Raw genomic sequence first — 23,750 nt, 5'->3', positions numbered from 1 at the left:
GAATTTCACGCAATATTCCAACAGTGGCCTAACCAATGTTCTGTACAGCCGTAACATGACGTCCCAACTCCTTAACTCAATACTCTGACCAACAAAAGAAAGCAATGAATGAATCTTCATAGCCAAATTTTTAGGCTTTCAACTTTGCAACTTCTTATAAATATCCAGGTGGATATTTACAAGAATCTCATTCATAGTTCCCACTGCAACAAGCTTTCAATTCCAGACGTATTAATTGGATTTAAATCCCACCAGCTATTATGGCAGAATTTGAGCACTGGCTAGGCCTCTGGCTTACTAATGCAGTATCATTACCACGATGGCACCAGGTCCATGACCTGAACACTGCAAACGCTGTAGATCCAGAACCACGGTTATTGGATTCTGATGTATTTTCCTGTCCCAGGCCCTGTAGCATCACCTTCTGCCATGATCTCAAATTGTTACTGTGGGACTTGGTCATGTACAAAGAACAAAGACACATCACATAACAACAAAGGCCTTGCAGTGGAGTTAATTCTAAACATAATATATGGGATGTTTCTAAGAGATGTGCTGAATTTGGCAGGGATGCAGAGTTTGTGAAGCATGGATGCGAGAAGGAACTTATCCTAAATGGTTAGCACTGCTGCCTCACAGTGCTAGGAACCCAGTTTGGATTCCACCCTCAGGCCACTGTATGTGTGGAGTTTGCACATTCTCCCCATGTCAGCATGGGTTTCCTCCATGTGCTCTGGTTTCCTCCCACATTCCAAAGATGTGCAGGTGGACTGGCCACGCCAAATTGTCATAGTGTGCAGGGATGTGCAGACTAGGTGGGTTAGCCATGGGAAAGTAGGGTTACAGGGAATAAGGTAGCAGGGTAGGTCTGAATGGCATGTCATTCATGAGGGTCAATGTGGACTGAAAGGACCAAATGGTCTGCTTCCATACTGCAGAGATTCTACCAACTGTATGACTCGATACAATAACAACATTTAAAAGGCATCAGGATGGGTACATGAATAGGAAGGATTTAGAAGGTTATGGGCCAAATGCTGGCAAATGGGACTAGATTAATTTAGGAAATCTGGTTGGCATGGATGAGTTGGACTGAAGGGTCTATTTCCATGCAGTACCAGTCTATGACTATCACTCCCCCGCCACCCCCACCCTTTATTGCACAACATTGTGAGTCAGGAACACAAGGTATCAATATTGGCTTCCAGTTCTGTTCTCCAATGCTAGATAGCTCAGTACAATGGGATCACAACAATGCTTTACTTCAGCATTTACTGAAGGAAACAAACAAGAATGCTACAATTGGTGTCAAAAGCCTAGTCAGTAAAAAAAGGCCAGAAAATTTCCCAGTGATTCCCAACTAAATGTATACATATTCAGATGCAAGAGTTACAAGAGGATTAGACCTGAACTCCATGATGGAATGTCCTGCTGATTATTGTTTAAGGGAGTCTTGGAAGTAGTAGTATCCCTGCCTCTAAGGTGGTGGCTGTGGGTTCAGGATCGACACCAGGACTGGACAGGCAATGAAGAAGCATTCCTAACTTGGCCAAACGGGTCATGTATCAATCTTTGCAACACATGCAAATCGTATGCAGTAGGATGAGGAGAGATTACTGGTCAGCCATGTGTAGGAGCTAAAATAATTGCAGCCTCTACCAGTATTACCAACTGGTCTGGGTTACAATGTTTGCTGCTCTAGCCACATTAGGGATGGGATAGTTGATTGCTCAGTTGACTGGATGACTGGTGTAGATCAGATTGATGCTGACATCATAGAGTTTCAATCCCATTCTGTTGGGGTGAAGTTGAAACCTACCAGTGAGCACCTAACCTATTGTGGAGACGGTCACACTGTTGGGAGGTCATGTTAAATTAATGTATGAAAGGGAGAGAAAGGCTTTTTTTTAAAGAGAGAAAAGTAAACCAGTCAAAACTGGGGGTTGGTGGAGATAGAATCTAAGTAAAATAGAGAACGTTCAAGTTTTGATGTTGAGTCTTAGAGGCTGTAAAATGCTGAAGTGGAAAATAAGGAGTTGTTCCTCAAACTTTTGTTGTGCTTCATTAGAACATTGTAACAGGTCCAGGACAGAAAGGCCTTTTTCTCTTTTACCACCATTAACAAACCCTCTGTCTTTTGCACAGGGCCGCTACACCATCTATAATATAACAAAATAATAAAACAACTTCCAATCCCTTTCAGTTCTGAAGAAGAGTCAAATTGGATGTGAAGCATTATTTGCTTCTCTCTCCACAGATGCTGCCAGACCCGCTGAGACTCTCCAGCACTTTCTGTCTTTGTTTTACTGCAGTATTTTATTAATGCACATTCATTTGTTTTCATTTTTGCTGTTTGAAAAATCACCAATCAGATTCAGATCTCCTCTTAACCTGAACTTTAAGCCCAAAATCTTCACTTTAAACTGGTTTTCTTCATCCTTTTGTTTACTTTATCTGCAATGATTAGCACCATGTCCATAACACTGGACATGCCCAAGCACTTCACACAAAACATCGTAATCGTTGGCAGAGACAGTTGTCTTACTGTTTGTATGTCCAATTCCTCCCTTAATGGTTCTGTTTGAAGGGAAGGTGATCGGCGATCAGAACAATGTGTCGATCCTCACTGAATATGCTTAAGGGCTCTCTACCATCCTGCCAGGAACTAGTATTCTGTTTAACTTCTCAACCAAAATAGATCAATACCTTTTACAATGTGGTACCACACTGGAAACCTGAAACTCAAACCCCTTAATACTAGACTCTTACTAAATAAGATACATCAGGGGCTTTTGGGTAGCCAAACTCTATTTCAACGAGCCACCACACACTGCAGCACAGAGGAACTACGAAGTGCAGAGGAAAACCACCTATGCAGCCTATTCAAAAAGAACAGGTACTCAATGAACACAATCCGCCGATTTCTCAACAACAAACTCAAACAAACACAATGCGTCCAGAAACCCGAGCCACTCTCCCCTACATCAACGACATCTCGGAAATGGCTGCCAGACTACTCAGACTGTTTGGCAACATGGTAGCTTGCAAACCCACGAACACACGAAAACAGCAACTAATGAACTTAAAAGACCCTATATAAACAACAAGCAAAACTGATGTCATCTTCAAAATACTGTGCAAGAACTGTAACAAACACTACATTGGACAAACAGGCAGAAAAATAACCGCCAGGATACATGAACATCAACTAGCCACAAAACAGTATGACTCTCTCTCACTAGTATCTTTACATACAGATGAGGAAGGACACCACTTTGACTGGGACAACACATCCATCCTAGAACAAGCCAAACAGAGACATGCATGAGAATTCCTAGAAGGATGGCACTCCAACTGGAATTCTATCAGAAAAAAAGTTGATTTGGACCCCATCTACCACCCTCTAAGGAAAAGAACAGGAAATGACATCACCAACCCAAGGGAACCTAAACAGATAAATAGAAAGTGGGGTGTAACACCAGCACTTCACCGGAGGCTCACTGATGATGTTACCTAGTATGGTGATGAAACTAGCCTCGGTACAAGCCTCACATGGTCATGTGGAGAGACACAGATAATGTAGCACATGAACAGGAAATTGATTGGTTCTGGAGAGTTGCATTCGCTAAATAAACAAACTGCATGAACTCACAAACATTTGATCCCGAGGGGAGGGTGCTACAGAAGGGGCCATGCTCTAAGTTGAGAAGGGGAGGAGGAGAAATAAAAAGAGACTGGTACGATTGAAAAGAGGCATTTTATATATATATATATATATAGAGTACATGTTGAGATGTACACATGATAATATCATTCATGTTTTATTAATTAATAAAGTTTGAAACTGAAGATGGAAGTGTGCTTGAGCTTTCCAACCTATACCCAGCATTCCAGCAATCCTTTTTCAGGAAGGCTAATCCTATACATGAAAGCTGCTCACCATCCAATAAATTGTTGGTTGTATCCCAAGGCTAATATCCTGTGGCCCCAGGCTTGGGGAATGAGTAAGTGACAGGAAGGGTTACGTGACAGAAAGCAGGAGTGAGGCTCATTATTTTTTATTTATTCCCCTATCTTTTCTCCAGTGTCAATATTTGAAGGTTGCTGCTGGGTTCAACTGCAGGCATCAATGGGAAAAAACAAGCCCTTTATTGGAAAGGGATAAAGCAGGGTCACTGAAATAAACTGAAGAATGAAATAACACTTGGAATTGGCAGGGATGGGGATAGAGGTTGTAGGACAATGCTGTCAGAAAATCTTAAAACACCACCACTTGGCAGTTATTAGTCACCCCTTCTGTAATGTTAAAGTCAGAATTCTTCAGCAACCAAAGTATTCAGTATCATTTTCTGGATCAGTGGTGCTGGAAGAGCACAGCAATTCAGGCAGCATCCGAGGACAGGCAAAATCGACGTTTCGGGCAAAAGCCCTTCATCAGGAATAAAGGCAGAGTGCCTGAAGCGTGGAGAGATAAGCTAGAGGAGGGTGGGGGTGGGGAGAGAGTAGCATAGAGTACAATAGGTCAGTGGGGAAGGAGATGAAGGTGATAGGTCAGGGAGGAGAGGGTGGAGTGGATAGGTGGAAAAGGTGCTGGGCAGGTCGGACAAGTCCGGACAAGTCAGGGGATCGAGTTGCTGGAGGTTAGAAACTAGGATGAGGTGGGGGAAGGGGAAATGAGGAAACTGTTGAAATCCACATTGATGCCCTGGGGTTGAAGTGTTCCGAGGCGGAAGATGAGGCGTTCTTCCTCCAGGCGTCTGGTGGTGAGGGAGCGGCGGTGGAGGAGGCCCAGGACCTCCATATCCTCGGCAGAGTGGGAGGGGGAGTTGAAATGTTGGGCCACGGGGCGATTTGGTTGATTGGTGCGGGTGTCTCGGAGATGTTCCCTAAAGCGCTCTGCTAGGAGGCACCCAGTCTCCCCAATGTAGAGGAGACCGCATCGGGAGCAACGGATACAATAGATGATATTAGTGGATGTGCAGGTAAAACTTTGATGGATGTGGAAGGCTCCTTTAGGGCCTTGGATGGAGGTGAGGGAGGAGGTGAGGGCACAGGTTTTACAGTTCCTGCGGTGGCAGGGGAAAGTGCCAGGATGGGAGGGTGGGTCATAGGGGGGCGTGGACCTGACCAGGTAGTCACGGAGGGAACGGTCTTTGCGGAAGGCGGAGAGGGGTGGGGAGGGAAATATATCCCTGGTGGTGGGGTCTGTTTGGAGGTGGCAGAAATGTCGGCGGATGATTTGGTTTATGCGAAGGTTGGTAAGGTGGAAGGTGAGCACCAGGGGCGTTCTGTCCTTGTTGCTGTTGGAGGGGTTGGGTCTGAGGGCGGAGGTGCGGGATGTGGATGAGATGCGTTGGAGGGCATCTTTAACCATGTGGGAAGGGAAATTGCGGTCTCTAAAGAAGGAGGCCATCTGGTGTGTTCTATGGTGTTCTATCCCGTATTCCCAATTCCTCCGCCTCCGCCGTATCTGCTCCCAGGAGGAGCAGTTCCACCATAGAACACACCAGAGACTGGGGAGACTGGGCGCCTCCTAGCAGAGCGCTTTAGGGAACATCTCCGAGACACCCGCACCAATCAACCAAATCGCCCCGTGGCCCAACATTTCAACTCCCCCTCCCACTCTGCCGAGGATATGGAGGTCCTGGGCCTCCTCCACCGCCGCTCCCTCACCACCAGACGCCTGGAGGAAGAACGCCTCATCTTCCGCCTCGGAACACTTCAACCCCAGGGCATCAATGTGGATTTCAACAGTTTCCTCATTTCCCCTTCCCCCACCTCATCCTAGTTTCTAACCTCCAGCAACTCGATCCCCTGACTTGTCCGGACTTGTCCGACCTGCCCAGCTCCTTTTCCACCTATCCACTCCACCCTCTCCTCCCTGACCTATCACCTTCATCTCCTTCCCCACTGACCTATTGTACTCTATGCTACTCTCTCCCCACCCCCACCCTCCTCTAGCTTATCTCTCCACGCTTCAGGCTCTCTGCCTTTATTCCTGATGAAGGGCTTTTGCCCGAAACGTCGATTTTGCCTGTCCTCGGATGCTGCCTGAATTGCTGTGCTCTTCCAGCACCACTGATCCAGAATCTGGTTTCCAGCATCTGCAGTCATTGTTTTTACCTTTTTATTCAGTATCATTGTCAATTTGTTTGGTTTAGACATAATGTTTTTGTTTGAAGAGTAAGTTGAAAACATGGGGCAGTGACTGAGCCTAGCAATAGAAAGACTTAAATTACCTTTGGTATAAATGTGGTCACTAACTCTTCAGCTAACCAGCATGCCATGTCAACTATTCAGCTTAATCAGCTGTCTTGTTTGTGAGACCCACTAACTGTTCACACTCTGGTCATTCACCATACTACTCTTGATACTAATCTGGCCGTGTTGCATTAGCAACTCAGCAACCTCTTACATGCAGCATTTTATTTTTGCCAAATCTCTCTCCTTCTCTCCTCTGAAGGTGTGACTTTGACTATGGTCGTATCCCACATGACTGCTTACCCTCATTTACCTTGCCCAAGGGTCCATCTTTTCGTGCATTCCTGGGAGATGGGCATTACTGGTGAGGCCAGAGTTTATTGTGCATCCTTAATTGCTCTTGAGAAGATCGTGGTGAACCATCCACTTGAACCATTGTGGTCCATGTGGTGTGGAGACCACTCCACAGCGTCGTCATGGAGGGACTTCCAGAATTTTGACCCAGCAACAATGAAGGAACAGTGAGCCAGGTGCAAATCAGGTTGGTATGTAGCTTTGAGATCTTGCAGGCGCTGGAATTCCTGTACATTTGCTGCCCTTGTTTTTCTATAGTGTGCAGCAGTCTCTTGGATGTTCCCTGGTCACTGCATGAACCTGTGCTTTGCGATTTTTAATGTGGGCATGCTGCACTACTACATGGTCCCTTGCACTTCCGTCATAGGCGTTTGGAAGGATTGCAGATTGACTTTTCTGGCCAAGTTACGATGTGTCATCTGTGACTGTCAAATCCTGTGGCACTTGAAGCAGTACTTCTATCTCACAGTTAGGAGCACTACCTGCCATACCATAAGATTCCTCTAGGGTTTGGAAAGCCCTGTTGAAGAAGCCCTGTTAATTCCGCATGTGTGAACCTAGACGGTGAGTTGTAGCAATCTAATGGATGCATGAGATCAATACAGCTGAGCCCTTTCCTTTCTGTATTCAATTTCCAGAAATTGGTACTCTCCCAGTATAGTTTTGGCGATGGCCCAGCCACATTGGTAAGTTTGTGTGTTGTATCATACTACTGCTTTCTAACCCAGAAGCCACGTGTTATTGCATTACCACAATTAAGCTAAGATCCACTAATTCTATACATATCTTTCAAACCATTGGACCATTTATCAGACTGGTCAAGGCATTGTCAAGGGAATTCATCCCTCACCAATCAGGGTCATACAGTCATACAACACAGAAACAGACCCTTCAGTCCAATATGTCTGTGCCAACCAGACCTGCCAATCTGACCAAGTCCCATTTGCCAGCATTTGGCCCATATCCTGCTAAACCCTTCCTATTCATGTACCCATCCATATGCCTTTTAAATGTTGTAATTATACTAGCCTCCACCATTTCCTCTGGCAACTCATTCCATACACGATTTCAAATTTTCTTTTCTGCTGAATTCCTTTCCCATTTCACACGGCCAACTCAGCCCTTATCCATGTTTAATTACCCTTACTTATATTTCTCACTTTTGTTTCCAATCCATGTTTCTCACTCTCAAACTGAACACTAAATAGGCATGGGGCTTTCTCTTTTCTCCATTGTGTGGGGGGTAAGTGCATTAAGTCATGACTAACAATTCCAACCTATCGGTGAGGTAACTCACCTGATCGCCTACCAATCAGCTCACTTAAGAGCTGACAGGTGAGCAAGGAATGGGGCGCTCTATCACAGGCCTTGACATTGGCTAGTGTCTTCTGGTAATGCAAGTTGCTAATCTGAGGCCAACAGCTTTTGGATTTTAAAGTTCACTTGTCCACAAACCATTAGACATAGGCAAAGAAGTAGGCCATTTGGCCTATTGAATCTTCTGCATCATACAGTGAGGTCATGGCTGATCTGATTGACTTCAGTAAGCAAGATAGAGGGCAACCTCCTGTCTACATCAATGGTGCTGAGGTGGAGATGATCTAAAGAGCCAAGTTCTTAGCGGTGATGATCACCAACCATCTGTCCTGGTCCACCCACATTGACACTATGGTCAATAAAGCACAACAACGCTTCTATTTCCTCAGGAGGCTAAATCAATTTGGCCTCATTCCTGATGAAGGGCTTATGCCTGCAACGTCGATTTTCCTGCCCCTCGGATGCTGCCTGACCGGCTGAGCTTTTCCAGCACCACACTCTTCGACTCTGATCTCCAGCATCTGCGGTCCTCACTTTCTCCTAAATAAATTTGGCATGTCAATAAAGACTCTTATTAATTTTTATAGATGCACCATAGAAAGCATTCTATCTGGATGCATCACTGCTGCTACTGTTGGAGAGACTGATTGGCACCACATCCGCAACCAATCAAGAGGGCTGTTTTGTCGTGGATGTACTCATTACAAGCTCATACTGTCTATTTTTATTCTATTTGCAAGTTTTCTTTGGTTTACTTTTTCTCTTGTTTATTTGTTTCTTATTCATCTTTTGCTGGGTGTTAAACTTTTCGTAATAACTCAGGTTTACCACTAATCTTTGCCACATCGTATTTTTTCTTTGAATTTGAACTTACTTGTTTAGTCATGATTGGTTTATCCTTTGTGAAAGACTTCCTAGTATCCTTCTTTGTCACTGGGATATATCTTTGTTGTGGGGGGGCACGGTGGCTCAGCGGTTAGCACCAGGGATCTAGGTTCGATTCCAGCCTCAGGTGACTGTCTGTGTGGAGTTTGCACATTGTCACCTTGTCTGCATGGGTTTTCTCCAGGTGCTCTGGTTTCCTCCCACAGTCCAAAGATGTGCAGGTTAGGTGAATTAGCCATGCTAAATTGCCCCATAGTGTTAGGTGCATTAGTTAGGGGTAAATATAGGATAGGGGAATGGGTCTGGGTTGGTTACTCTTCAGAGGGTTGGTGTGGACTTGTTGAGCTGAAGGGCCTGTTTCCATACTGTGGGAATCTAATCTAACTATTTTCTTAAATGTCTGCCATTGTTACGCAACTATCTTTTCTGCTAAGTTTCTTTTACCAGTCCTCCAGCCCACTTTGCCCTCATCCCTATGTCATTACCCTTATTTAAGTTTAGCACAGCTGTTTGCGATCCAAGTTGCTCGCTCCCATGTTACGTCCGCTAACCCCTAGGGAATCTTTTACTTGGAGATCAATGATTAAACTTGCCTTATTAAACATTACCATACCAAAAAAGGACTGATCTCTTAGAGGCAAACATCACAGGTTGTCTTGGTATCATCAGGCCAGGAAAATTTCCATTACCAATCAATATCTGAAGCATTCGCAGCTTGCTTTGTGTCAGTGGACACAATATGAGGGCAACATTGGCTCATAGGTGATGGCCTCCATTGCTAAAAGTCTCACTTTTCCCAGGGAAGGAAAAGCTCAGAAGGGATTCCTACTATCCTGTGCACTGTAGCAGGCAGGAGCTAATTGTCTTGAATACAGATCGGGGAAGGATGGAAACTACAAAGAAGGAAGATGGATACTAGTAAAGATTACCATCAACCCCAACCCTCAGTGTACCCCACCTGCCCACTTCACAATAAAGAGTGCCAAAACCCCACCTTCAATTCTCTGACTTGTCTCATAAATTAATGTGCACCACTTACCGGGGTACTCAAACTCCTCACCATCTGCGTGATGCTTCGGATATTACTGTAGCTTCTCTCTATTAGATATAGCATGTTGCTGTTGACTGTCATATTCTGGGCCTTCTGGACTGCAACTGCGAGCAGCTTGAGGCCCGTCTGAACCTCCTCAGCTTTCGTTCCTGACTGGGGAAACACAAGGGTTAATGGAGCAGACCATCATCACAGAATGTTAGCCCTCATTATTCTAAGGCACAGCACTAGGAGGAGGTTGTCTTCCAATGGAAAATGCAGACCTATGGAAAAATCCCTTTTAACAAGCAGACTGAAAATCAGGGGGCCAACAAATATTCTGATCCTCCCTCTCTTTGAGTCCCCTCCTTACCTAGAGCACCCAATTAGTCCTTTTGCCTAGTTTGACATACCAGGAGTACTTATAAAGTAGTCCATAATATGCTGCAAAACAAATACCATATACCTTACTAACTCAACCTTTCAATGTTACCAATGAGCTTTGCAAGCTACCACAACTACAGGTAGTTGTGTCCTTGAAAATGAATAACCTGCATTTATGTACCTAGACTTCTGGATATCTCAAAGCACTTTACAGCAGTAAAGTACTTTTGAAGTACTGAGTTTTCATATTGTCATGCAGTAAAAAAATCCAGTAACCAATTTGTGCAGAGTGAGATCCAATAAATTAGACTTAACCATGATTAGTTCAGCTATTGTTTTAAAATAATTGGGTTGTGAGGATAAATATTGGCCAGGATTCAAATGCACTCTCATATCTTCTTTGGAATAGTGCTGTGAGCCTTTTACATCCAGCTGAGAGGGTCAACAGCTCTTTAGGCAATGCCTTTTTCTGTAAAATAGCTCTCTGGCAATGTGACATTCTGACAATACTGCATGAGGCTTTCAAATTAGATTATAAATCCAATTCTTGGAGTGGGATTTGAGCTTTCTTACTCAGAGGTGAGAGGTTAAACTGATCAATCATGACAGGAATATTGTAACATTGTCATGGACAATGCGACATTCTGCTGCTAAAGCAGAGATGTGGCCTGTCCTTTTAAAGGCAGATTAAAGTCGAATTGCTGTAGATAAGAAATTCTGTTGGTTATGTCCTGAAGCTAATTTGATCTTCACTTTGAATTATTTTTAAATCTATTATTTTAAGATGCTACTTACGACTTGGCATCTTGCCCTACCTGCACAGTTGTGATCTCCTGCTGCTTTCGCTGTATATATTGGGTTGGGGCGGCAGGAGATAATAGTAATGTTGTTGAATGAGTATGCCTATACGCTGGGAAACAGGTTTAAATCCCACCATGGCTGCTGGTGCAGTTTAAATTCAATCAGTACAAGTAAAATTTGGATTTGAAAGCTAGCCTCACTAACTGTGACCACAAAACTGAAATCAGCCTTCACAGCCAGCAGCCAATCACCAGTCACCCTTTATTTACAAATGCATAGCCTTTGACAATAGCACTGCCTCTCAGTTAGCCAGGTATTCTGGGTAAAAACAATGATTGCAGATGCTGGAAACCAGATTCTGGATTAGTGGTGCTGGAAGAGCACAGCAGTTCAGGCAGCATCCAAGGCGCTTCGAAATCGACGTTTCGGGCAAAAGCCCTTCATCAGGAATAAAGGCAGTGAGCCTGAAGCGTGGAGAGATAAGCTAGAGGAGGGTGGGGGTGGGAAGAAAGTAGCATAGAGTACAATGGGTGAGTGGGGGAGGGGATGAAGGTGATAGGTCAGGGAGGAGAGGGTGGAGTGGATAGGTGGAAAAGGAGATAGGCAGGTAGGACAAGTCCGGACAAGTCATGGGGACAATGCTGAGCTGGAAGTTTGGAACTAGGGTGAGGTGGGGGAAGGGGAAATGAGGAAACTGTTGAAGTCCACATTGATGCCCTGGGATTGAAGTGTTCCGAGGCGGAAGATGAGGCGTTCTTCCTCTGGTGGTGAGGGAGCGGCGGTGAAGGAGGCTCAGGACCTCCATGTCCTCGGCAGAGTGGGAGGGGGAGTTGAAATGTTGGGCCATGGGGCGGTGTAGTTGATTGGTGCGGGTGTCCCGGAGATGTTCCCTAAAGCGCTCTGCTACGAGGTGCCCAGTCTCCCCAGTGTAGAGGAGACCGCATTGGGAGCAACGGATGTAATAAATGATATTAGTGGATGTGCAAGTAAAACTTTGATGGATGTGGAAGGCTTCTTTAGTGCCTTGGATAGAGGTGAGGGAGGAGGTGTGGGCGCAGGTTTTACAGTTCCTGCGGTGGTAGGGGAAAGTGCCAGGATGGGAGAGTGGGTTGTAGGGGGGTGTGGACTTGACCAGGTAGTCACGGAGGGAACGGTCCTTGCGGAAGGCGGAAAGGGGTGGGGAGGGAAATATATTCCCGGTGGTGGAGTCTGTTTGGAGGTGGCGGAAATGTCGGCGGATGATTTGGTTTATGCAAAGATTGGTAGGGTGGAAGGTGAGCACCAGGGGCGTTCTGTCCTTGTTACAGTTGGAGGGGTGGGGTCTGAGGGCGGAGTCTGGGGCCCAGTCTCCTTGATATTCATCCTTTTATGTCAGTCAGGTCTCCCTGATTGGGGCTGTTGATCAAGTCCAGTCAGGGAACTCATATTCTGAGGTCCAGTTGGCTGACCTTGTTACAATCACTACAAAAACTAACACCAATTTGTGTAACAAACAGGTTTTTACAACATGTCCTTTAGGGAAGGAAACCAGCCAATCTGACCTGGTCTGGCCTACACCTGACTCCAGGCTTACAGTAATCATCTGAAATGGCCAAACAAATGACTGAATTCCAGGAATGGGTAATAAATTCTGGCCTTGCCTGTGACACCCACATTAAATAATTAAAAACAAATCACAGCAGGTAGAAGATTGGTGTTGGATGTTGGAATCATAAGGTTATATTGCCATAGTCTTAATAGAACATTGGACTGGTTTCCCATTAGAGAGACCGGAGGGACACCATATCATGCTATTGGCATTACTCTACATCGTAAGCCAGCCATCGAGCCAAGTGAGCCAACCAACCCCTCCCCAATGCAAAATTATATACCTGATAGAAAGATATTCAGTTTCTGAAAAAGGGTCACTTTGAAACATTGGTCGCTTCTGCGTCAGTCAAAATACTTAAGAAAGTAAACCAGTTGTTTGTTGAGGTTTATTAATGCAAAAAAACACACACCAGACCAAAACCTAACTTTAAATTAGGAATCACCGTTTTCTTTGAAGAAAAGCACCTAACCTCTAATTGACCTGGCAAACTGTCCAAGACAATTCTGGTCTAACTGACCCAAGACAGCACAATAATTATATGATGAGGCTTCAGCAGGAACACAAGATGCTCACAGCTGGACCTCAGTAGCAGAATATACCACCAGACATAAAATTACATTGACCAACCATTTTAAACTTGTTAATCAGCTTATCAATTACCCACATTGAATAGTTACACAGACGACACACTTAAACCACTCACCCTATACCTACTTTCCTCCTTTGCACACCTTTAGAGGAGTTTGAGGCATAGTGTAAATGTTAGCAATGTGTAAACATTAGTAATCCTGGGAGTCCAGGTGAAAACTATGGAGTACAGAGCAGTTGGTGGAATTTATTTTCAACTGGAACTGAATCTAGTCTCTGATGATGACATGAAACTAACAATGACTGTCATTAAAAAAACTGTCTGGTTTAATTAATGTCCTTTATACAGTCATGAAGTCGTAGAGATGTACAGCACGGAAACAGACCTTTCAGTCCAGCCTGTCCATGCCAACCAGATATCCCAACCAAATCGAGTCCCAGCTGCCAGTACCCGGCCCATATCCCTCCAAAACCTTCCTATTCATATAGCCTCCAAAAGCCTTTTAAATGTTGCAATTGTACCAGCCTCCACCACATCCTCTGGCAGCTCATTCCATACACATACCACCCTCTGAGTGAAAATGTTGCCCATTAGGTCTCTTTTATAGCTTTCCTCTCTAACCCTAAACCTATGCCCTCTAGTTCTGAACTCCCCCACCCCAGGGAAAAGACTTTGCCTATTTACCCTATCCTATCCTCTATAAGGTCACCCTTTAGCCTCCGACACTCCAGGGAAAAGAGCCCCAGCCTGTTCAGCCTCTCCCTATACTCAAATTCTCCAACCCTGGCAACATCCTTGTAAATCTTTTCTGAACCCTTTCAAGTTTCACAACATCTTTCCGATATGAAGGAGATCAGAATTGCACGCAATATTCCAGAAGTGGCCTAAACAATGTCCTGTACAGCCACAACATGACCTCCCATCTCCTGTACTCATTACTCTGACCAATAAAGGAAAGCATACCAAATGCCTTCTTCACTATCCTATCTACTTGTGACTCTACATTCAAGGAGCTATGAACCTGCACTCATAGAGTCATAGAGATGTACAGCATGGAAACAGACCCTTCAGTCCAACCCGTCCATGCCGACCAGATATCCCAACCCAATCTAGTCCCACCTGCCAGCACCCAGCCCATATCCCTCCAAACCCTTCCTATTCATATACCCATCCAAATGCCTATTAAATGTTGCAATTGTACCAGCTTCCACCACATCCCCTGGCAGCTCATTCCATACACGTACCACCCTCTGTGTGAAAAAGTTGCCCCTTAGGTCTCTTTTGTATCTTTCCCCTCTCACCCTAAACCTATGCCCTCTAGTTCTGGACTCCCTGACCCCAGGGAAAAGACTTTGTCTATTTATCCTATCCATGCCCCTCATAATTTTGTAAACCTCTATAAGGTCAGCCTCCGACGCTCCACTCCAAGGTCTGTTTGTCCCTAGGACCTTACCATTAAGTGTCTACGTCCTGCTAAGATTTGCTTTCCAAAAATGCAGCACCTCGCATTAATTGGAATTAAATTCCATCTGCCACTTCTCAGCCCATCAGCCCATTTGATCAAGATCCCATTGTAATCCGAGATAACCCTCTTTGCTGTCCACTACACTTCCAATTTTGGTGTCATCTGCAAACTTACTAACTATACCACTTATGCTCACAGCCAAATCATTTATATAAATGACGAAAAGCAGAGGACCCAGCACTGATCCTTGTGGCACTCCACTAGTTCACAGACCTCCAGTCTGAAAAACAACCCTCCACTGCCACTCTCTGTCCTCTACCTTTGAGCCAGTTCTGTATTCAAATGGCTAGTTCTCCCTGTATTCTGTGAGATCCAAACTTGCTAAACAGTCTCCCATGGGGAACCTTGTCGAACGCCTCACTGAAGTCCATTTAGATCACATCTACCGCTCTGCCCTCATCAATCCTCTTTGTTACTTCTTCAAAAAACTCAATCAAGGTTGTGAGACATAATTTCCCACGCACAAAGCCATGTTGACTATCCTTAAACAGTCCTTGCTTTTCCAAATAAATGTTCATCCTGTCCCTCAGGATTCCCTCCAACAACTTGCCTACCACCGACGTCAGGCTCACTGGTCTAATGTTCCCTGGCTTGTCCTTACCACCCTTCTTAAAAAGTGGCACTATGTTAGCCAACCTCCAGTCTTCCGGCACCTCACCTGCGACTATCGATGATAAAAATATTTCAGTAAGAGGCCCAGCAATCACTTCCCTAGCTTCCCACAGAGTTCTAGGGTATACATGATCAGGTCCTGGGGAATTTATCCACTTTTGTGCGTTTCAAGACTTCCAGCACTTCTGCCTCTACAATATGGACATTTTTCAAGATGTCACCATCTATTTGCCGACATTCTATATCTTCCATGTCCTTTTCCACAGTAAATACTGATGCAAAATACTCATTTAGTATGTCCCTCATTTTCTGCGGCTCCACACAAAGGCCGCCTTGTTGATTTTTGAGGGGCCCTATTCTCTCCTGAGTTACCATTTTGTCCTTAATGTATTTGTGAAAACCCTTTGGATTCTCCTTAATTCTTTTTGCCAAAACTATCTCATGTTCCCTTTTTGTCCTCCTGATTTACCTCTTAAGTATACTCCTACTGCCTTTATACTCTTCTGAGGATTCACTTGATCTATCCTGTCTATACCTGACATATGCTTCCTTCTTTTTCTTAAGGAAAACCTCAATTTCTTTAGTCATCCAGCATTCCCTATACCTATCAGCCTTTCCTTTCACCCTGACAGGAATATATTGTCTCTGGACTCTCGTTATCTCATTTCTGAAGGCTTCCCATTTTCCAGCCATACCTTTACCTGCGAACATTTGCCCCCAATCAGCATTTGAAAGTTCTTGCCTAATACTGTCAAAATTGGCCTTCCTTCTATTTAGATGTTCAACTTTTAGATCTGGTCTATCCTTTTCCATCACTATTTTAAAACTAATAGAATTATGGTCGCAGGCCCCAAAGTGCTCCCTCACTGACACCTCAGTCACCTGCCCTGCCTTATTTCCTAAGAGTAGGTCAAGTTTTGCACCTTCTCTAGTAGGTACATCCACATACTGAATCAGAAAATTTTCTTGTACACACTTAACAAATTCCTCTCCATCTAAACCCTTAATACTATGGCAGTCTCACTCTATGTTTGTAAAGTTAAAATTCCTTACCATAACTATTCTATTATTCTTACACATAACTGAGATCTTCTTACAAATTTGTTTCTCAATTTCTCTCTGACTATTCAGGGGTCTATAATACAATCCCAATAAGGGACGGAAATCTGCAGTTCTCACCCAGTCTGGCCAATATGTGACTCTAGACCCATAGTGACATAGTTGAATGTCTTCTCAAATGGCCTAGTAAGCTGCTCAGTTTAAGGGCACTTAGAAATGGTGAACAATCACTGCACAAAGATGCCCACATCCCATTCAAAAAATACCCTCTTCTCCTCAAATTCCTTAAGTTTTCTTGATCATAGGTCCTGATTCAATGTTCCTCATGACAATCTCTTCCTATTGGCCAAAAACTTTCACCTGATGTCCCTCCTGGCTCCCAACTCGTCTTGTGGTATTTAAACCTTTTATCTTTGTGAACAATAAACCTGAAGCTTTATCAATCCCTTTCTTAATCTCGAGAAATGCAATTAAGTCATTTTAATTGGTTGGTTGGCAAGTCTAGTTGAGGTGTTACTGTGGAGAATGCACAGGGAGCAATTGACTCCCATGCTTTTGTTTCACTTTTAAAAGACACAATGCCTGAATATGTTCTTTAATTCTACATAAAATACGTTGCTTCTCACAAGTGTGAATAAGCCGCATTGTGAGCCTGACAGAACATCTTAAACTGGTTGTTCATGTAACTTGTAGATTTGAGATTGTTCAGCAAATGCTGTCCAATTGGAAATTATGTCTACCAAGTGACTATTTTACCTTTGCTTACATTGATCTGCCATTGACACAGGCTCAATGGTTTGTCCTACATCCTATTTACCTTTAAAATATTAATAGGTATACATAATCTCAGAATCTTCACTCCACAAACTGGGCAAAAGAACAGCAGGATGCTATTCAATCCCTAAAGGTTGTTCAGCCATTCAGTTAAATGATCACCCTGATCTGGAATTAACTTGCAACCTAACAAAATCCTGTCGATCCTCACCTTGAAAGTTAAAAATTGACCCCTAATTTCTCCCAAATCACCACAACATTCATAATATTTTGAGGAAACAGTGTTCTACATTTTCACTATCCTTTATATGAAAAAGTGATTTTGCTATTGCCTTGTTTTAATTTAAGATAATCTCCCTTGTTATTGATTTCGCCAAAGGTACCAGTTTCCTTCATCGAACTTGCCAAGTGTTTTGCAATTTTTAAGGCTTCCAATAAATTGGAAGTACAAACCAATCTTATGCAACTTCTCCTTATAACTTAGCCCTTTAAATTTTGATATAATTGTGGTGAATTTAAGCCATAGCCAAGTTTCCACAAGTCTGATGTTATTCAACTAAAACAACATCAAAATACCTTCTGGTGAATTCACTATCGTTTAAAAAAGATGATACTGAAATGACTCAATGTGATGGTGTCACATTATGGCACAATACCAAACCTAACATCAAGGTACACATCTGGTGTCAGATATAGATACTAGGTACAGATTAGAACAATGTTTCCAAAACATTTCCCATAGTGACCTCATTTTGATGACATAGACATAAATCAAGTCATAAAATTAGAGAAGATGGTGAGAAGTTTGAAAGTGATATTGTTGATTTAAATCCTCCAACACCAGCCATCTTGTATTAAAATCTATCTCACATTCAGTGTAAATTACATTATTCATTTTATGACTGGTCTGACTACTAAGTGCTGACCAGTCAGACAAAGATTAGGATGCAATTTCAAATACAGAACAGTTGAATAGCGCTTGAAGGTTCTGATCACCTTCCAAGTCTGTTCTCATGTTTCCAGAAACGCCATGCTTGAATTCTTCCAATTAAGTTTCCACTCTTGCTACAGTACCAAATGGCTTGTGACCAAATTAGACTGTCCTTCTTCATCCTTCTCAACCTGTCAGTAGGCTTTGATACCATTGTACAATCCACTTTGATTGTCTCTATTACTGGTTAGCTGGGTGGGACTGTCCTCACCCAGTTCCATTCTTATCTACCTAATCATGCCCAGAGAAGCACTTGCAGTTGCTTCTAATCCTCCTCTTACTGGTACTTCCCCAAGGATTTATCATTGGTCCCATCTATTTCTCACCAACAAGTAGCTCCTCAGTCACTTCATCTGAAAGCAACATTTTCATTTTCCAATGTATGCTGATGACACTCAGCTCTTGACGCCGCACTGTTGCTCAACTATCAGTCTGTTAATTCAACATCAAGGAGTGTACGGTCAGAAATGTTCTCCTATTAGACATTGGGAAGACCAAAGCTATCTTTAATCCTTGCTACAAATCATGTCACTCTTGAGATTGAATCCATCATTGCTAATAGGCTGAGACCAAACCAGACAGTTCACAAGATGGTGTCCTGAGCTGACAATCACATTATTTGGGCCATCACGCCGACCACCCGCTTCCATTTCTCTAACATCATTCAACTTCACTGCTGCTGAAACCCTCAGCCATGCCTTTGTCACTTCTTGAACTGGGTATTCCAAATTATGCCTGGACGACCTTCCAGAGTCTGCATGGACTTGAAGTTATCCAAAAGTCTGTTACCTATGTCTTTACTCCTCTTCACCTCTCAACCCCTATGCTTGCTGCACTGGCTCCCATCTAAACAGTGCCTCAATTTTAAAATTCTCATACATGTTATCTAATGCCAGCAAACTTCACACCTCTCTATCTCTGTAATCTTCTCCAGGCCTATGACCCTTCTGGATCTCTATGCTCCCCACATTCTGGCCCTTGGGCATTGCCCAATTTTAGTCATTCTACCATTGGTGGCCATGCCTTCAGCTACCTGGAGTACTAAGCTCTGAAATTCCCTCCCAGAACTCCATCTCTGTCTCCTATTTTAAGAATGTCACTAAAACCTACTTTGTTGACTAAGCTTTCGATCAATTGCTCTAATATTGTGTTAAGAGCATAAGGAATTGGAGTAGAAGTAGAGCATTCAGCCCTCCTCTACCTTGCTTTGTCATCAAGATAATCATGGCCGATCATTGACCCTAACTCTACTGCTGACTCCACATTTCCTTGATTCACTGAGAGACCAAACATTTTTCACTCTCAGCCTTAAATGTGTTCAACGGTGGAGCATTTACAACCCTCTGGGACACAGAATCCAAAGGTTCACAACTCTATGTGTAATAAAATTCCTCCTCATCTCAGTCTTAAACAATTGTTCCCCTTTTACTGAGAGAGCATGCTTCTGCATTCTAAATTCCCTGAACAATGGAAACAACCTCTCAGTATCTTCCATGTCAAACCCTTCAGAATCTTCCATATTTTTCTACTATCTCTTATCATGTTTCTAACTTCCAAACTGTAAAGGCTCAATTTACTCAATTTCTCATCACAGGACAACCCAGAACCAATCCAAATGAACCTTTGGGGCATTGGCTCAAATATAGATATATCCTTCCTTTGACGTGTAGACTAATACAGCACAAATCATTCCAGGTGTGGTCTCACCAAAGCTCTGAAGCAAAGCTTCCTTGATCTTACACTCCAATACCTTTGCAATAAAGACCAACATGCATTTTGCCTTGCTAATTGCATGCTATACATCCATGAATTTTGTATTCCTTATAAAAATGCTTCCAAATATCAACATTTGCATCTTTTAAAGAAATATTCGGTCATCTGTTCTTATGACCAAAATGAATAACCTCACATTTTCCCACATTAGATTCTTTAAAATACCTCATTGCGTACTCAATTAATCTGCTCATAGCTTTTTTGCATTCTCCTCACGTTACATTTCCATTTCACTTTAAACCATCCCAGAACTGAAACATGTGGCACTACACTAGTCACAACCTGCCAACTTGAAAATATCCATTTATCTCTATGCTCTGATCCCTAAAAATGACTCCACTATCCATGTTGAAATATTAGCCAAAACTCCATGAGCCCTTCACTTATGTATCGATCTCCGGTGTGGCACTTCATTAGATGTATTTTGGAATACAAGTTTATACCGGTTCTCCTTTATCTTTTTTATTAATTGTATCCTCAAAATTCCAATAAATTTTGGCAAACATGCTTTCCCCTTTTTAAAACCATGCTGACTTTGTTTGATCTGCTACCTTCTGGATCTCTGTGCTCCTCTAATTCTGGCCATTGGGCATTCCCAATTTTAGTCATTCTACCATCAGTGGCCATGCCTTCAGCTACCTGGAGTACTAAGCTCTGAAAGTGGGTTGTTGAGACTTCCTTAAGGGATTCCAAACATTCTCTCGATGATTGATGTCAGGCTAACTGGCCTCGAGTTCACTGTTTTCTCTCTCTGCCTCAGTCTCTCTTTCCTTGCTTGATTACCTGTACTAATTGCAATATGCTGGGACTGAGGGAGATTAATTGGTTTGCAGTCAGATTTTGATTTACAACACTTCTAGAGTCATAGAGCCATACTGCACTCTAGTGAATGGAATCAGGTGGATCTTATTGACTATGAGATCTTTGATTGGGGCGGTTAACTTGGGCCAATTAGGGAACCTTGGCTGACAGATATAAACAGGAGATTCAGAATCTCCTCACTTAAGGGACTGGCTTAAGGGAGACTAGCCACAGCCAGTGTGCTGTACACATGTAAATAAAGGGTGACTTGGTGATGGGATACTGGTCTCTACGCAATTATTTCAAGCACAGAAACAGACCCTTCAGTCCAACTCGTCTGCACCGACCCGACATGCCAATCTGACTTAGTTCCATTTGCCAGTATTTCCTTCTAGTTATCCCTCTAAACCCTTCCTATTCATATACCCATACAGATGCCTTGCAAATGTTGTACCTGCCTCCACAACGTCCTCTGGCAGCTTGTTCCATACACACACCACTTTCTGTGTAAAACGCCTACTCCTCAGGTCCTTTTTAAACATTTCACCTCTCACTTATGTCCTCTAGTTTTGGATTCCCATACCCTGGATAAAAGACTTTGGCTATTCACCCTATCCATGCCCCTCATGATTTTATAAACCTCTATAAGGTCACCTCTCAGCCTCCAAAGCTCCAGAGGAAAAAAGCCCTAGCCTATTAAGCCCTTCCCTATAACTCAAACCCTCCAGTTCCAGCAACATCCTTGTACATCTTTTCCACACCCTCTCAAGTTTAACAACATCCTTCCTATAGAAGAGTGACTAGAATTGAACACAGTATTTTAAAAGTGGCCTCACCAATGTACTGTACAGCCACAACATGACCACTCAAAGTCCTATACTCAATGCAATGACCAATGAAGGCAAACATGCCAAACATTTTCTTCACCACCCTGTCTACCGGCAATTTCACTTTCATAGAACAGTACACCTGTACCTCTAGGTCTCTGTTAGGCAACATTCTCCAGTGCCATACCATAAATGGTACAAGTCATGTCATAGTTTGCCTTACCAAAATCCAACACCTCACAATTATCGAAGGTAAAATCCATCTGCCACTCATTGGCTCATCTGATCTAGGTGTCTTTGTACTTTAAAATAATCTTCTTCACTGTCCATTACACCACTTATTTTGGTGTCATCTGCAAACTTAATAACCATGCCTCCTATATTCACATCCAAATTATTTACATAAATGACAAAAAGCAGCGAACGCATACTCATCCTTGTGTTCACACCACTGAACACAGGCCTCCAGTCCAAAAAGAAACCCTCTACCACTACTTTCTGTCTCCTACCTTCAAGCCAATTTTGTATCCAATTGGCTAGCTCCCCCTAGATCCCATGTAATCTAACCTTGCTAACTAGTCTACCATGTGGAACCTTGTCAAACATTTTGCTGAAGTTCATATAGACAAGGTCCACCATTTTGCCATAACAATCTTCTTTGTCAACTCTTCAAAAAACTCAGTCAAGTAAGACAGACATTATTGCCCACACAAAAATTTTAGTTTAGTATCTCACCCATCTCCTAGGTTCTATACACATAGATGACCACGTTGATCTTCAAGAAGTCCTATTCTCTCCCTAGTTACTCTTTTGCAATTAATGTGTAATATTTGGATTCTCCTTAACTGTATTTGCAAAGCTATTTCATGTCCCCTTTTTGCCCTCCTAATTTCCCACTTAAGTATATTCCTACTGCCCTTACACCCATCTATTACCAGATTTACTGAATCCTAGATGTCTATTCCTACCATATGCCTCCTTTTTCTTGACCAGAGTCTCATTTTCTCTAATTATCCAGCATTTCCTATACCTACCAGCCTTGCCCTTCACACTAACAGGAATATACCGTCTCTAAACTCTCATGTTCTCCCATTTTTAAAGGCTTCTCACTTCCCAATCATCCCTTTACCTGCGAATAGCCTCCCCAATGAACTTTTGAAAGGTCCTGTCTCATATCATCAAAATTAGCCTTACTCTAATTTAGAACTTTAACTTTTTAATCAGTTCTATTCTTTTCCACAACTATTTTAAAACTAATAGAATTGTCCAAAGTGCTCCCCCATTGACACTTTATACATTAGTGATCTGGATGAAGGAACTGAGGGCACTCTGGCTATGTTTACAGATGATACAAAGATAGGTGGAGGGGCAGGTAGTATTTAGGAGGTGGGGAGGCTGCAGAAGGATTTATATAGGTTAGGAGAGTGGACAAAGAAGTAGCAGATGAAATACAATGTGGGAAAGTGTGAGGCCATGCACTTTGGTAGGAAGAATAGAGGCATGGACTATTCTCTTAATGGGGAGAAAATCCGGAAGTCGGAAGTGCAAAGGGATTTGGGAATCCTAGTCCAGGTTTCTCTTAAGGTAAACATGCAGGTTAAGTCAGTAGTTAGGAAGGCAAATACAACGTTGTCATTCATCTAGAATATAAAAACAGGGCTGTACTGCTGAGGCTTTACAAGGCATGGGTCAGACCACATTTAGAATATTGTGACAATTTTGGGCCCCATACCTCAGGAAAAATGTATTGGCCCTGGAGCGGATTCAGAGGAGGTTCCTGAGAATGATCCCAGGAATGTAAGGCTTAACAGATGAGGAATGTTTGAGGACTCTGGGACTATACGCCGTGGAGTTTAGAACGATGAGGGGAGATCTGATTGAAAGTCACTGAACTGCCTGGACAGAGTGGACGTTGGGAAGATGTTTCCATTGGCAGGAGAGGTGAGGACCCAGGGGAACGGCCTAAGAGTAAAGGGAAGAACCTTTAGAACAGAGATTAGGAGAAACTTCTTTAGCCAGAGAGTGGTGTATCTGTGGAATTCATGGCCACAGAAGGCTGTGGAGGCCAGGTCACTGAGTATATTTAAGATTTGGAGATGCCGGTGTTGGACTGGGGTGTACAAAGTTAAAAATCACACAACAGCAGGTTATAGTCCAACAGGTTTACTTGGAAGCACACTAGCTTTCGAAGCGACGCTCCTTCATCAGGTGATTGTGGAGGGCTCAATCGTAACAC

At 43.2% G+C, this 23,750-nt stretch overlaps 1 protein-coding gene across 2 annotated transcripts in view; it reads right to left on the bottom strand.

Moving 5' to 3' along the window:
• epoa (erythropoietin a) overlaps positions 1-23,750 on the bottom strand; it is a 64,627-nt gene that overhangs the window by 7,069 nt on the left and 33,808 nt on the right. For both annotated transcript variants that reach the window (XM_043683548.2, XM_043683549.2), the window contains exon 4: positions 9,797-9,961. In XM_043683548.2, the coding sequence (XP_043539483.1) occupies positions 9,797-9,961 (165 nt within the window). The remainder of the gene's footprint in view (positions 1-9,796; positions 9,962-23,750) is intronic.

Source organism: Chiloscyllium plagiosum, unplaced genomic scaffold (genome assembly GCF_037043375.1).
Source record: "Chiloscyllium plagiosum isolate Xiang-an unplaced genomic scaffold, Cpla_swu_hap1 HiC_scaffold_44, whole genome shotgun sequence".
Lineage (NCBI taxonomy): Eukaryota > Metazoa > Chordata > Chondrichthyes > Orectolobiformes > Hemiscylliidae > Chiloscyllium > Chiloscyllium plagiosum.
Note: the sequence above shows the minus strand (reverse complement) of the source record. Positions and strands in the feature narration are given on the sequence as shown.